We start from the raw sequence: 11,662 nt of genomic DNA on the forward strand, positions 1-11,662 counted from the left end.
ACAAATCATTTAGGCAAATAGAACACACGCGAGGCGTGCTCAGACTTGACTCTCATAAGCTTGTCACGGAAAGAGCACTAAACTGTCACAGGTTTTTATAACAGATTCGTTCTGATGATGAAACAGTGTCATGTTGCCATTATTGCTCATTATCATGACAGCCGTCATAATTATAGATGCCATGGCATCTTATTAGCATGTGAGATAGGTGGTCACACCATGGAACATCCTAAAGCAGTGATGACAACTGCCAACCCGGGTGGCCTGACACTGTGATTTCACGGGATAATAACTGTCATGATGAGTAATGACAGGATAGGGCGTCCATCTTGACATGTTTATTACACAGCCAGGCTGAGCTTTTGATGACATATTCCGATAAAGTGTTATCCTCAAGTCACAACGTTTTTTTTTTTTATTCTTGCACATGAATGTGAAACATTTATTCAACCTATGCCTTCTGTGCACACACCTACACACATATTTGCTGAATAACCACAAAACCTGATGTTAGTATTGCCAAAAGCATAGCCTGGTAGTATCAGTTTGGGCTGCCAATATGTGCCTTTGAAATGACAAATGCTTAAAAAAACACATGGAGGCATAAACACACCCACACAAACACACACACACATTTTAACTTTTGAAGACTATTATAGCAACAGCAAAAAAAAGATAGACTCCATCCACAGACAAGTAAGCAGTACATCTTCCTTCAGATCTCTATCCAATAAAGATGGAAATCAACTCCATGCGCTGGAGCACTGAAGCTGTCAGATGGCAGGAATGAGGTGAGATAGAGATGCAATGAGGCACTGGAGTGGCAATCTCTCCCCCCCCCCCCCCCCCCCCCGCTACTCACAGCACTCACATACACAGATGCTGCAGACACACCCACACTGATATGATGAGACTTTATACAGAAGGACGGGGAGAGAAGAAAACATACCTGTAATCTTGCCAGCTGTGCTGTACGGGCCACTATCTTATTATAGGGGTCAACGATTTTGGTCCTTATCCTACAGAGGGAAATAGGCAGCAGAGATAGGAGTAGTTTAGGAGACATGAGGATCTCAAAAGTTTGGGCGCTGAGGTTCTCTGTCATTTATATCTGAAGAACTCTGTTGTGGTGCTGATTGCCACCTACCTGTCCACCGCGCTCTGAAGGGCTGCAATCCTAGTCTGCATCATTTGCAGTACACCTGTCAAGAGGCAACACAGTAGATGACATGCCATTTTGGGTAGGTGGAAACAAAAAGAATCATTAACATCTCTCTTATTGCTCTATTATACATTGCAGCAACCGGACATATTTCAGAAACTTCAGTTCACTCATCATGATCAAAATGCAGGGATATTTTTAAGGAGTAAATATATTATTTCCAACAATGGTTCCCTAGATATGCACAATTCCAGGTGAATTTGTGTTGATTGGCCTGATGTGGTACATACAAGAGGCCTCTCCATTCCATTGACAGCTCAGTGTCATGGGAACTATTACTAGGACTACAGTGCCTCCTTCTGGCTCATGTGCGAAACTGCTTCTTTGAACACATCTTGACAAAACAACCATATACACTGAAAATGACCTGGCAATTACCTCACCTTGAATCAAGTCTCTAATAAATGGTGTACTCCTTAATTAGAATTGAGTTATTTGTCTACTTACCTTCCAGTGATTCAATGCCTGTTGCCTGAGCCAAAAGGTCCTCATGTCTAGCAACCACCTAGAAGGCAGATGAAGAAATTCCAGTAGCAGAACACAATTTAAATATTCAATTTGATATTGTGGCTTCACAATATGCAAATCAAGGAATTATATTAAAATCATAACATCATTTGCAAGAAACTCTGTTTCACATTCAATTAAATGTGGAGTTTCCTGGAGGCATAGAGTGCCTTAAGGGCGTATAAGCGTCAAGCATTTTGCCTCCACTACAAACAAATGCACAGTCTGAATTAAATGTGACAAATATTTTGAGAATGGAAACTATATTGTTCTCTTTATTACAGTGTTTCAAACATACTCATGCAAGCTCATGCCATTCTGTCAACAGCATGTACACATACCGTGTGCATTATCAGGGCAAAATGAATGTATGGCATATTGCTAAATATCGATACCATTACTGTATCTAGCCTCTTCCTTCCATGCCAATTCAAAGAGTGTGACAGAATACTACTGAAGATGCACTGAATACACGAGATTTGCGGGACCATAATTTTACGTTAATAAATTCGCTACAAAAGTTATTGTTTCCAAAAATGAGGGAATTGTTTTTATATTTTTGACAACAAAAACTATAGTACCGGTATGCACTTTCAACACTGGTAAAGACTTGTTAAGACAAGACAGGTAAATTACCTGAGAGTGCAACTCCTTGTCCAACTGACTGATTCCCTCGGCCAGTTTAGCCAGTTGTTCGGCAATGACAGCATGGTGGATAGCTTGAGCAGTATAAATCTTCACATCAAAATCTTCCTTCAGGAAATCCGCGTAGATTTCTGTTAACGATAACGTCATTACCATTTGGCACATAGTTAGGAAAAACTGCAGATTTTTGGCATCATCGACAGAAGGTACAATACACATCACAAACTGAAACTGCTTAACAGTAACACCTTAACAATAAACTTTACATTTGGCGACAGTTACGATGCATCTGGTTTACTAAAGTCAAGCAACAGGCAGAGCACTAGTTTAATATTACTATCCTGGATTGAGCTTGCTAGCCAGTTCACTGGCTCGGACTGTCACATCCTAACACCATGAACAATCAAGAAGATTATGGCTAAAGATTAGTCAAATACGAACATGTACGTCAAACAAAAACGTGTAAAAGCGGAGTTTCAACTGAATAGTTAGAAACATAAATCCAAACGTCACAATAAATCCCATTAAACATCATACCATCACTTAAAAGTGATTGAACTGCAGAATCTCCACTAGCTTCCATGTTTGCCACTTCATCACGATGACGTCAAACTATCGCGCCATTCCTATTTTTTCTTGTGACTAAATAAATAATTCATTGGTTGTTTCCCTACTCTAGTCGTGTCTTATATGCAAATTAAACTGTACCAATGTTAAGACGTGTAAATTCAAACCAATCTTACAATATTAAATATTTTACGAATAACAAAGGTTAAAGGTTAGTTGTAAGCCACGCCCATTAAGTAAAGCGTGCCTCGGAAGTGTGTTTTGAATTTGTCGCGGTTAGCCTATGATGTTAGGCCTAATTTAGGGTTTTTTAACAATGGGTGGTAATTTTTAGTAGGATAACCTTAGTTGTTATTGGAAGTGTATTGTGTTTGAGTTGATTTATTACGATTGTTTGTCTTTACCTGACAATCTATGTCATACAACTGCTTAACTAGGCAACTGACCTTAGCTAACATGCTAACAGCAGAAATAGCCAATCTTTAAAGTTTAAGAGAACAGTTACCAAATGGACCTTGAATTCAATTGTAATTGACTTTTACGTACATTAAACAATCGTACATAGCCTGGTAGCGTTGTGGCAAAATGGACAGACACATCAATGTCATGGATATGTTTGAGACTGGTAAAGTCTTGAAAGTGTGCGCACCTATGGTCCGTTATTCAAAGTAAGCGAATGACAATACAGTTTGATTATTTTGGGGTGCCTTATCACAATAACCGACAGTGTCATTCATTTATTCTTATTACAGGTTAGCTTTCAGATGCCTGGTGAGGAAGTACGACTGTGATGTATGTTTCACTCCGATGATTGTGGCCGCAGATTTCATGCGCTCTGTTAAAGCCAGGGACAGTGAATTTACCACAAAAAGGGGTAATGCCTCCATTGTATGCTTTATATGTGAATTATATGTAATAGTTATTGACACTGACGATCGTGTCGCAGATAGTAAATATTTGTATTTCGATCCTACAGCTGATCAGCCTCTAATCGTGCAGTTCGCTGCTAAAGACGCTCAGACGCTGGCAGATGCCGCTTGTGTTGTTGCGCCTTTCTCTGATGGAGTGGACGTGAATTGTGGTTGTCCTCAGAGGTAACGTGCAATCTTGATTCCAGGAGTTATTAAGAAACTACATTGCACATTTGGATACAAAATGGGCCTCAGTGATGATGGGCAGAGGCAGCAGATTTCTGTAATGGTCAGCCTGGCTACTTTTCCTGATTCCTTTTCCTGTCTTGTATATGTTCTGTTCTATGTGGTAATGCAGATGGGCCATGTCAGAAGGCTATGGAGCCTGCTTGATCAACAAACCAGACCTTGTTAAAGATATGGTGCGACAGGTCCGAAACCAAATTGAAAATCCCAACTATACCATGTCCATTAAAATCAGGTGAGGTTTGCTGTCATGGCTGTCCAGATTTAATTATTTATCTTCTCATTGATCATCTTCCAGGTCCAAGACTAGGAAAACAAAACAACTCAGAGACAAATTTCTTTATTATTTACATTAAAATGTATTTATTGATCAAATGGTTTTAACCAAAGCAAATCACAGTATAGTATGGATGCACTTTGTCATCTGTTTGTGTGCAACCTGGGCCTCGAACCCAGCCTTGGTGTATTTTTTTTACCAGTTGAGTAACAGGAAACCTTTTTTATCTGTCTAGGATCCACAAGGACATGAGGAAGACAGTAGACCTATGTCAGAAAGCAGAGTCGGCAGGAGTCTCCTGGATCACAGTGCACGGACGTACATCAGACGAGCGACACCAGCCTGTCCATTATGACGCTATAAAGACTATTAAGGACAGCCTGTCCATCCCCGTCATTGCCAATGGAGACATCAAGACTCTCCGGGATGTGGAGTCAATTCAGAACCTAACTGGAGTTGATGGTGAGCATGTTGAAACCTAAAGCAACATTGTGTAGTTTTTCTTACCATTTTAAGGGATATGTTTGTAGGCAGGTAATTTTATGACCTCCTCAAATTCATTTTGATGCCATATGGTCATGTGAAGGAGACATAAACAGACCGGGTGTTCCCACTAACCGTCCAGGCGTTTCGCTATGTAGTTTTGTGCTTTGGGTTGGAAATCAAGCGAAAATGTAGAAACAACTTTATTAACAACATGTCGCTAATGTATATCTCCAAAATGCATCAGTTAACAAGCTAGCCAGCTACTATCAGGGTCAGCATCAGTGTCCATGGTTTTTAGAGTTTGCAAGGCAACTCTGTTGGTGTTCAACTACTGCGTTCACTAGCTTAAGACAATACGTGTGCAATGCCTATTTAAAGCTTCATTCAATGATTGCAAAGTATGTTTCTGTTGTGTTTGCCTCCACATGTACCATATGATAATGTGGACATGGTATTAGATGTCAGTCAGTATATTGTGTTCTGATGCTAGACAACTCTGGGACTGATGTGTCAGTTAGTCCAGTTGATAGTATAGAAAATAGAAAAGCCTAGATGTGCTAGACAAATGTACTAGTTTTCTGTGCTGTTCTGTGCTGTTACCTCTGTGCTGTTTTCTGTGCTATTGAAACAGTACAGTATTTATATGTAGGCTTTTTTGTATTTATGTTTTTCAGGAGTGATGGCTGCCCGGGGGCTGCTGGCCAATCCTGCTATGTTTGCAGGCTATGAAGAGACCCCACTGGAGTGCATCTGGGACTGGGTGGACATTGCCCTTGAGCATGGGACTCCATTTACCTGCTTTCACCACCACCTTATCTACATGCTGGAGCGGATTAGCTCTCAGCCTGAAAGGAGGGTGTTCAACAGCCTCTCAAGTACCTCAGCAGTAATTGACTACCTCGATAATACTTATGGCTCAGTATGAACTTGGAAGAGGTGGCTTTTAAGAGACTTTATTTTCACTTTGCGTTTTTTCATTTTGAATTATTGTTTTAAAATCTAGAATATTATTAAATTTGATATATGCAAATGATTGTGCTGTCTACTTTTGCCAAATGCTCATAGATATTATACTTATTAGAGAATACCTCAAAGTGTATAGTGCTTGCTCACTTGATAATAAACACATGTGCAATTATAAGTTAAAGGTGCAACTTAGAGACAGCATGCAACATTTTGCCACTTATTGAAGGATGTTTTGTATAGGCAACTAATACAGTTATCATCTTCAAATTAATTGTCATGATATATGGTCATATAAAGGACAGGCAAACAGACCAGTCGTTCCAACTAGCCACCTAGGCTATGCAGTTCTGTAGTCTGGGTTGGACCACCCTCCAAAAATGTAAAAAAGTTACCATGCTAACTGTGTTGTTCAATCAATCAATCAATTTGTTTATTTGATCAAGAGGGACAGTGTACATTCATGAACATTAAAATGTAAATGCACCCAATTATAGCCAAAAGGCTAGTTTCTATTGGCAGTCCCCCTGCCAGAGTGAAAAAGGCTTTACAACCTAAAAAAGGCATTAACGTATATCAAACATAACATTGACAATAAATCAAAAAAATAAAATAAGATACAATAAAATACAATACAATCCCAATATACAAGTTCTACTGCTTACCCACTAGTGATCACATTTGTGGTTATTTATAAACCATGTTTTGAGATTACTTTTAAAACAGTTGAATGAGGTTGATTCTCTAATGTTCTGAGGGAGATGGTTCCATTCCCGGGCTGACCTAACTGAGAAAACCGACTGTCCAAATACACTTTTTTTTAAAGGAATATCTTGCTGCCCCTCGAGTAGCACTGGTTGCTGCTGTTCTAAACGTGACTAGGCTGCATAGTGGTGTGGGGGGGGGGCAGGTTAAACTGGATTTTGAACATTAAACAGCAGTTCTTAAATGTGATCCGGTTGTTCCAACTTAAAAGTCTGTACTTATGGAGGACTGAACAGTGATGGTGTGATTTAGATTTTTTGTCAAGTATTTTGAGAGCCTGTTTGTAAAGAGACATGACTGGTTTAAGGGTAGTGGAGTTGGCAGTAGACCAGGTGGGTAAGCAGTAGTTAATTAAGTTGTTGCTGGTGTTTCAGGTCTCAGCATGCCTTTTTAGTAGTTAGTGCTAGTTTTCGACTAAAACACCTTACTGTTGCTTTCAGGTGATCTCTGGTTTGGTGCTCTTTAACATTTTAATTTGTTCTGGTTAACCCAAATATTATGAAACAGTTAGCTATAGACACTCCATACACATTCTTTGAAAATAAAAACCTAAAATTTGTGGGGAAAAATCTCGCGTATGTAAATGTATGTAAAACAATGTTTTTAATGAATTATACTTTAATAATCGAGGTAGCTGAAAACTGCTTTGCAAATGTATGGGTAAAAAAAATAATAATAATAAAGGACAAGTCTTTTGCATGTTCCAAAAAACAAGCCAGTCTGCAACTGAATCAAGAATGTTGATATACTTCTAAATTAATCAAAATGAATCCATCGGGATATCTATCTATCTATCTAAATGTCTTAAGGTAAAATAAGACTACTTGACAACCGCTGCCAAGTGACGCAATGCTCATGGAATGATGAAACAGGAAGTAGCGAATACCTAACTAAAGTTCCAATCGTTTTCATCAGAGAAGTGAAGTCACACCTTTATCTAGCCACTGTTAGCTACTTTGGTGAGTATTACATTCATCTCAAAGCTTTATAAGATACACGCGAATTAGTTATGAAAATTGATGAGGGCGTTTTCTTTTCGTTCATAACTAAGAATCGACTGCCTGCTAAGTTTGTGTTAGCTAACGACAGATAGGTAACTATTCTAACGTAACAGTTTGGGTGGCTAAGTTAGCTATGTGTGAAGTAACTTGCATGTTTTTAAACGTTAACGTTACAATGGTTGTTGTTATAGCTCATCTTCCAAAGGTATTGTCTGCAGAATTCAGACCTCATTTTTTTTTAGCTTTTACTGTGTTTGTCAATCGCTGACCGACCAGCTAGTCCATTTGCAGTTCTGGTATAGATGGCATGGCTTTGCGGAGTAACTAGCTTGCAAATTTTACCACATGTTAGTAAAAGGTTGCCCTTTATAGGTTGTTGGTAATTTCCAATTCTTAGATCCACAATGTTTACATTTCCTCGACTGTTCACAGTCAAGCTGTGCTACATTAATTGGCATGTCTTAGCCGGGAATATCATTTGCTTTGACCTTTGCCCTGGGGAATTTGTTTGGTAAAGAGATTATCACAGTAACAACGACCCATTCATTTCTTCATGAAAGATTCACGTTACCTCTGCTTATTTTTGCGTGTGTTCCTAAAGTAGCCTTACAGGAAATCCCCCTCTGTAACCTATCGACGTCACTACGTTTATTCTCGAATTATTCTCTAAGAATAATAATAATGTATCTATTGGTGCACTTGCTTCTTACAGACCAACAAATGACTCTGCAGTGGACTGCAGTTGCCACCTTCCTGTATGTGGAGATTGGGATCCTCCTTCTCCTCTGCATACCTTTTATTTCTGCTAAAAGGTATGAAGGCAAAACATGTAATTTTGTATCTACGCACAACATGCACATTGATGTAACAAAAACATGTACTTAAACAAATACTCAACAATGTCTTTTTCACCTGCAGATGGCAAAGCATTTTCAAACTGAACATATGGAACAAATTGTCGCCTTTCTGGAACAAAGGCTTCCTCACCATGATAATTGTCCTCATCGTACTCTTTCTAGGTCTGTTTTCTGAAACTGAGATGGTAGATGTTGAGTCATTTTTAAAAATGGGATTACTTACATATTTATAAATTGATCGACTGTTTAGATTAATTGATCATTGTTGCTTCGATGGCTACGGCTGTGAATATGTCATGGTATGACATGTCATCACGCGTCATCACGCGTGATGCTGGTTAATGTGTTTGCAATGTCGTTGTTCTCCACAGATGCTGTGCGAGAGGTGAAGAAGTACTCTGCCTCAGAGCCCGGTAAAGATGCCAAGCTGCACCCCAACATGTATGACCACCTGCACATGAAGCTGTTCAGAGCCCAGAGGAACCTCTACATCTCAGGCTTCTCCCTCTTCCTCTGGCTGTAAGCACTTCACATGCATGACCTGTTAAACCACAATCCAAACTGTGACAGGAGAGCAGGTCTCTTTTAGGGAAGGTTACCACTCAAATGCACATTTTGTGTCAGAAGCACTAGCTGGATCTCTGCAGCCCCATATATTTGTTTATGGGATGCTCTTCTGAAAAGTTGCATTCCAGTCCAGTCTAATTCCTGCCAATCAACATGTAGTTTCAGGGGCATGGAAGGGAGTGGTGCAATTTGATTGGCTGTTGAGCTCAAATATGAACAACCTTATCAACCAATCAATATGGCTTGATTTCATTTTGCCTGTCTCTGTTTCGATCACAGCGTCATGAGGCGCGTCATCACCTTAATCAACCAGCTGGCCACAGCCACAGGCACCACCGCAGCAGTGCAGTCCCAGGCCGAGAGTGCCAACCAGGCCGCTAAGAAATACATGGAGGATAATGAGCTCCTGAAGCAGGTCAGTGGCACAGGAAGTTTGTAGTGGAAGGGATGGGGTGTGAGAGCAGTAGCCTCTGGTTGTGATTTGGTACACCATCCTAATGAGATCATGACGATGAAGAAATGGCAATCACAAGTTATATATTTGGAAAAACTAAAACTAAAACTAAGAATGGACACCAGGCAGTTTGCTTAAAGAAGGCTACTTGATATTCAGGCTCTGACGAATGGAAAGGACGAAAAGGCAACAGCTGAAGGAAGTGAACTTTTAAGGAAAGAGCTGACGGACCTGACAGACGAACTGAAGACCTCTGAGGATGGTGAGTCAATGCCTCCACTCCACACTAAACATATAGTTTGTGTATGTGGGTGTTCACGTACTTATAGGAGCATCTGATGTTTGGATTTGGACATGATTGTATGTGAGAGGCTTTTATAGAGCGTCATGACCACTGTGTATGACGGTGGAAGTACAGGCCATTAGTTCCATGCCCTTTTCCTTCTGTCCACAGCTTTGAAGAAGTCCCAGTTTGAGTCGGAGGCCATGAAGAAGCAAAGTGAAGGCCTGACCAAAGAGTACGACCGCCTGCTCATGGAGCACCAGGAGCTGCAGGTACGGATGGAACCAAGACTGTATTGAGCAAATAGTTTTCATGGTTCATTACTTAAAAAATGAATGTGGGGAGCAACACTGTTGCAGATGTGTTATATGCATGCTAATTGTTATACACAATAGTTCATGTTTCACAATTCACACATTTTTTAAATTGGTTTAAAAGAAGTAATACTTTATTGTTTTGTCCTCTCTGTGCAGAATCAGTTGGCAAGTGGAGATAAGAAGGACGACTAGGAATTTTTGTGCAGTATTTTTCCCAAGACACCAGACAACTGCTGCTGTGCAGAAGCACCTCTCTCAGTCCATTTCAGAGCACCGCATGCAACCAAAAATGTGTCATCACCCTCACCATGCAGGCAGTAGTGTGGACCACGCATGCTTTTTTTTTTCAGGTTTGCTTAAATATCCGTCTACAAATTTAGACTGTTTTGCTACAGGCCTTGTGTGAGCCAGAGGAGCTAGCACGTTTCGACAACCGAGATCGTTTTCAGTTTTAACTTGGGCTATTGATTATGACCAGGCTGTGAGGCAATTTACGACACATATAAGATACGCCAAATTGACGAGACCGTCTCTTGTGTTTTGAAGTGATGACTTCCTCTACACCTGGTCACAGAACCAAAATCACTCGAAGCCACATAATGGGTCAGCTTAAGACTAACGTTAGTGGTTTTGCTATATGGGAGACACGCCAGTAAGAATGGCTGTGTCATTGTCCGGTGGGGGATGGGGATGTTTTTGGGGGGGTGAAAAGCCATGCTGTCTTAACGGTATTCTCTGTTCTCATTCAGGGATTCCCTTCCTCTTACGGAGATGCTGTAGATTGTTCAATATTGTACTGATGGATTTATTTTTCCACATATGAATTGGTAGTGTTTGTCAGATTTCTTAAGTGATTCATTCAATGATTGTTTGTGGTGCGTTATGTCCCTGTTTTGCAGGCATTCTTTTAATGTTAAGTTAAACTATTCTTGTGATTTCTTTTTTTTGTTTAAAGCCACTGTGTTTGTGTTTTGAGTGTAAGTAAGAGCAGGCACATTGCAGATTTGCCACAGTCGGGACATTAGAGCAGCTCAGAGTTGAAGCTATTCATCAGACTCTTGAGAGCACATACTAAAGAGGTTTGTCCCGAGTTGTCATGAATGTCCACAGATTCTGACTTTAAATAGTTTGCGGACTTTGGTCACGAATGTAGATGCCATGTGGGTGTCATAGTAGAATACAGTTTCCCAGTTCCATTTTGTTGCTCATTGTCCAGCTCCGTAGATTGTGCAGTGTAGTTGTTTTTTGTGCCAGTGGCATGCCTAGAGGCCCTTCTTACCTGTAGACATTAAAGATTTGATGACAACTGTGATTGACGTTTGCCCTGTAGAGGAATGTGAAAATGGCGACCGAAAACATGTTTGGGCTGAGATACAGATACGGGTCCTAGTTGTTGACCGCAGAGAGTGTGCAAACAGGAAACTAGCCTCCTAAGATGAAGTGCCTTTTGGACAACTGTAAATGGTTTACATTGTGCTCTGATATTTGTTCTTTTATTAACTTCACTGTTATTAAAAGCATTTCACTGCGTAAATAAAGTACTTTGTTTTAGTTTGTTAGGCTTTGTGCATGAGCAAGTTATGTTTCACAGCCT

The 11,662-nt window shown here is 40.1% G+C and overlaps 3 protein-coding genes across 4 annotated transcripts in view; 2 read left to right on the plus strand and 1 right to left on the minus strand.

The window, feature by feature from the left end:
• cog5 (component of oligomeric golgi complex 5) overlaps positions 1–2,980 on the minus strand; it is a 78,323-nt gene extending 75,343 nt beyond the window's left edge. Inside the window, exons 1-5 of the mRNA XM_031583273.1 lie at positions 2,912–2,980; positions 2,366–2,505; positions 1,670–1,727; positions 1,148–1,202; positions 950–1,019 (exon numbers count right to left, since the gene is read on the minus strand). Coding sequence (XP_031439133.1) covers positions 950–1,019; positions 1,148–1,202; positions 1,670–1,727; positions 2,366–2,505; positions 2,912–2,957 — 369 coding nt within the window. The 5' untranslated portion in view covers positions 2,958–2,980. The remainder of the gene's footprint in view (positions 1–949; positions 1,020–1,147; positions 1,203–1,669; positions 1,728–2,365; positions 2,506–2,911) is intronic.
• Positions 2,981–3,166: 186 nt separating this feature from the next.
• Positions 3,167–6,138, plus strand: dus4l (dihydrouridine synthase 4-like (S. cerevisiae)). Its single transcript, XM_012823528.3, has 6 exons — positions 3,167–3,609; positions 3,694–3,815; positions 3,918–4,035; positions 4,211–4,333; positions 4,611–4,837; positions 5,536–6,138. The coding sequence occupies exons 1-6, from the start codon at positions 3,527–3,529 to the stop codon at positions 5,784–5,786; spliced, it is 924 nt and encodes a 307-aa protein (XP_012678982.1). The 5' UTR covers positions 3,167–3,526; the 3' UTR covers positions 5,787–6,138.
• Positions 6,139–7,432: 1,294 nt separating this feature from the next.
• bcap29 (B cell receptor associated protein 29) lies at positions 7,433–11,627 on the plus strand. Of its 2 annotated transcripts, none has more exons than XM_012823529.3 (8): positions 7,433–7,548; positions 8,303–8,402; positions 8,509–8,609; positions 8,819–8,966; positions 9,294–9,429; positions 9,628–9,730; positions 9,923–10,023; positions 10,225–11,627. In XM_012823529.3, exons 2-8 carry the CDS (start codon positions 8,311–8,313, stop codon positions 10,258–10,260), a joined length of 717 nt encoding a protein of 238 aa, XP_012678983.1. In that variant the 5' UTR covers positions 7,433–7,548; positions 8,303–8,310; the 3' UTR covers positions 10,261–11,627. The 2 variants fall into 2 exon arrangements, with proteins under 2 accessions (XP_012678983.1, XP_031439137.1); XM_031583277.2 differs by lacking the exon at positions 7,433–7,548 and adding an exon at positions 7,614–7,682.
• Positions 11,628–11,662: the final 35 nt, after the last annotated feature.

This window comes from Clupea harengus, chromosome 16, assembly GCF_900700415.2.
Source record: "Clupea harengus chromosome 16, Ch_v2.0.2, whole genome shotgun sequence".
NCBI lineage: Eukaryota > Metazoa > Chordata > Actinopteri > Clupeiformes > Clupeidae > Clupea > Clupea harengus.

Excerpts from the sequence above, each read along its gene's own strand:
- bcap29 (XM_012823529.3), top strand. The coding sequence starts at position 8,311 with ATGACTCTGCAGTGGACTGCAGTTGCCACCTTCCTGTATGTGGAGATT. Across the intron at positions 8,967-9,293 it reads TTCTCCCTCTTCCTCTGGCT|CGTCATGAGGCGCGTCATCA; the intron begins GTAAGCACTTCA and ends TTTCGATCACAG. Across the intron at positions 10,024-10,224 it reads TGGAGCACCAGGAGCTGCAG|AATCAGTTGGCAAGTGGAGA; the intron begins GTACGGATGGAA and ends CTCTCTGTGCAG.
- dus4l (XM_012823528.3), top strand. The coding sequence starts at position 3,527 with ATGGACAGACACATCAATGTCATGGATATGTTTGAGACTGGTAAAGTC. Across the intron at positions 3,610-3,693 it reads CCTATGGTCCGTTATTCAAA|GTTAGCTTTCAGATGCCTGG; the intron begins GTAAGCGAATGA and ends TTCTTATTACAG. Across the intron at positions 4,036-4,210 it reads AATTGTGGTTGTCCTCAGAG|ATGGGCCATGTCAGAAGGCT; the intron begins GTAACGTGCAAT and ends GTGGTAATGCAG.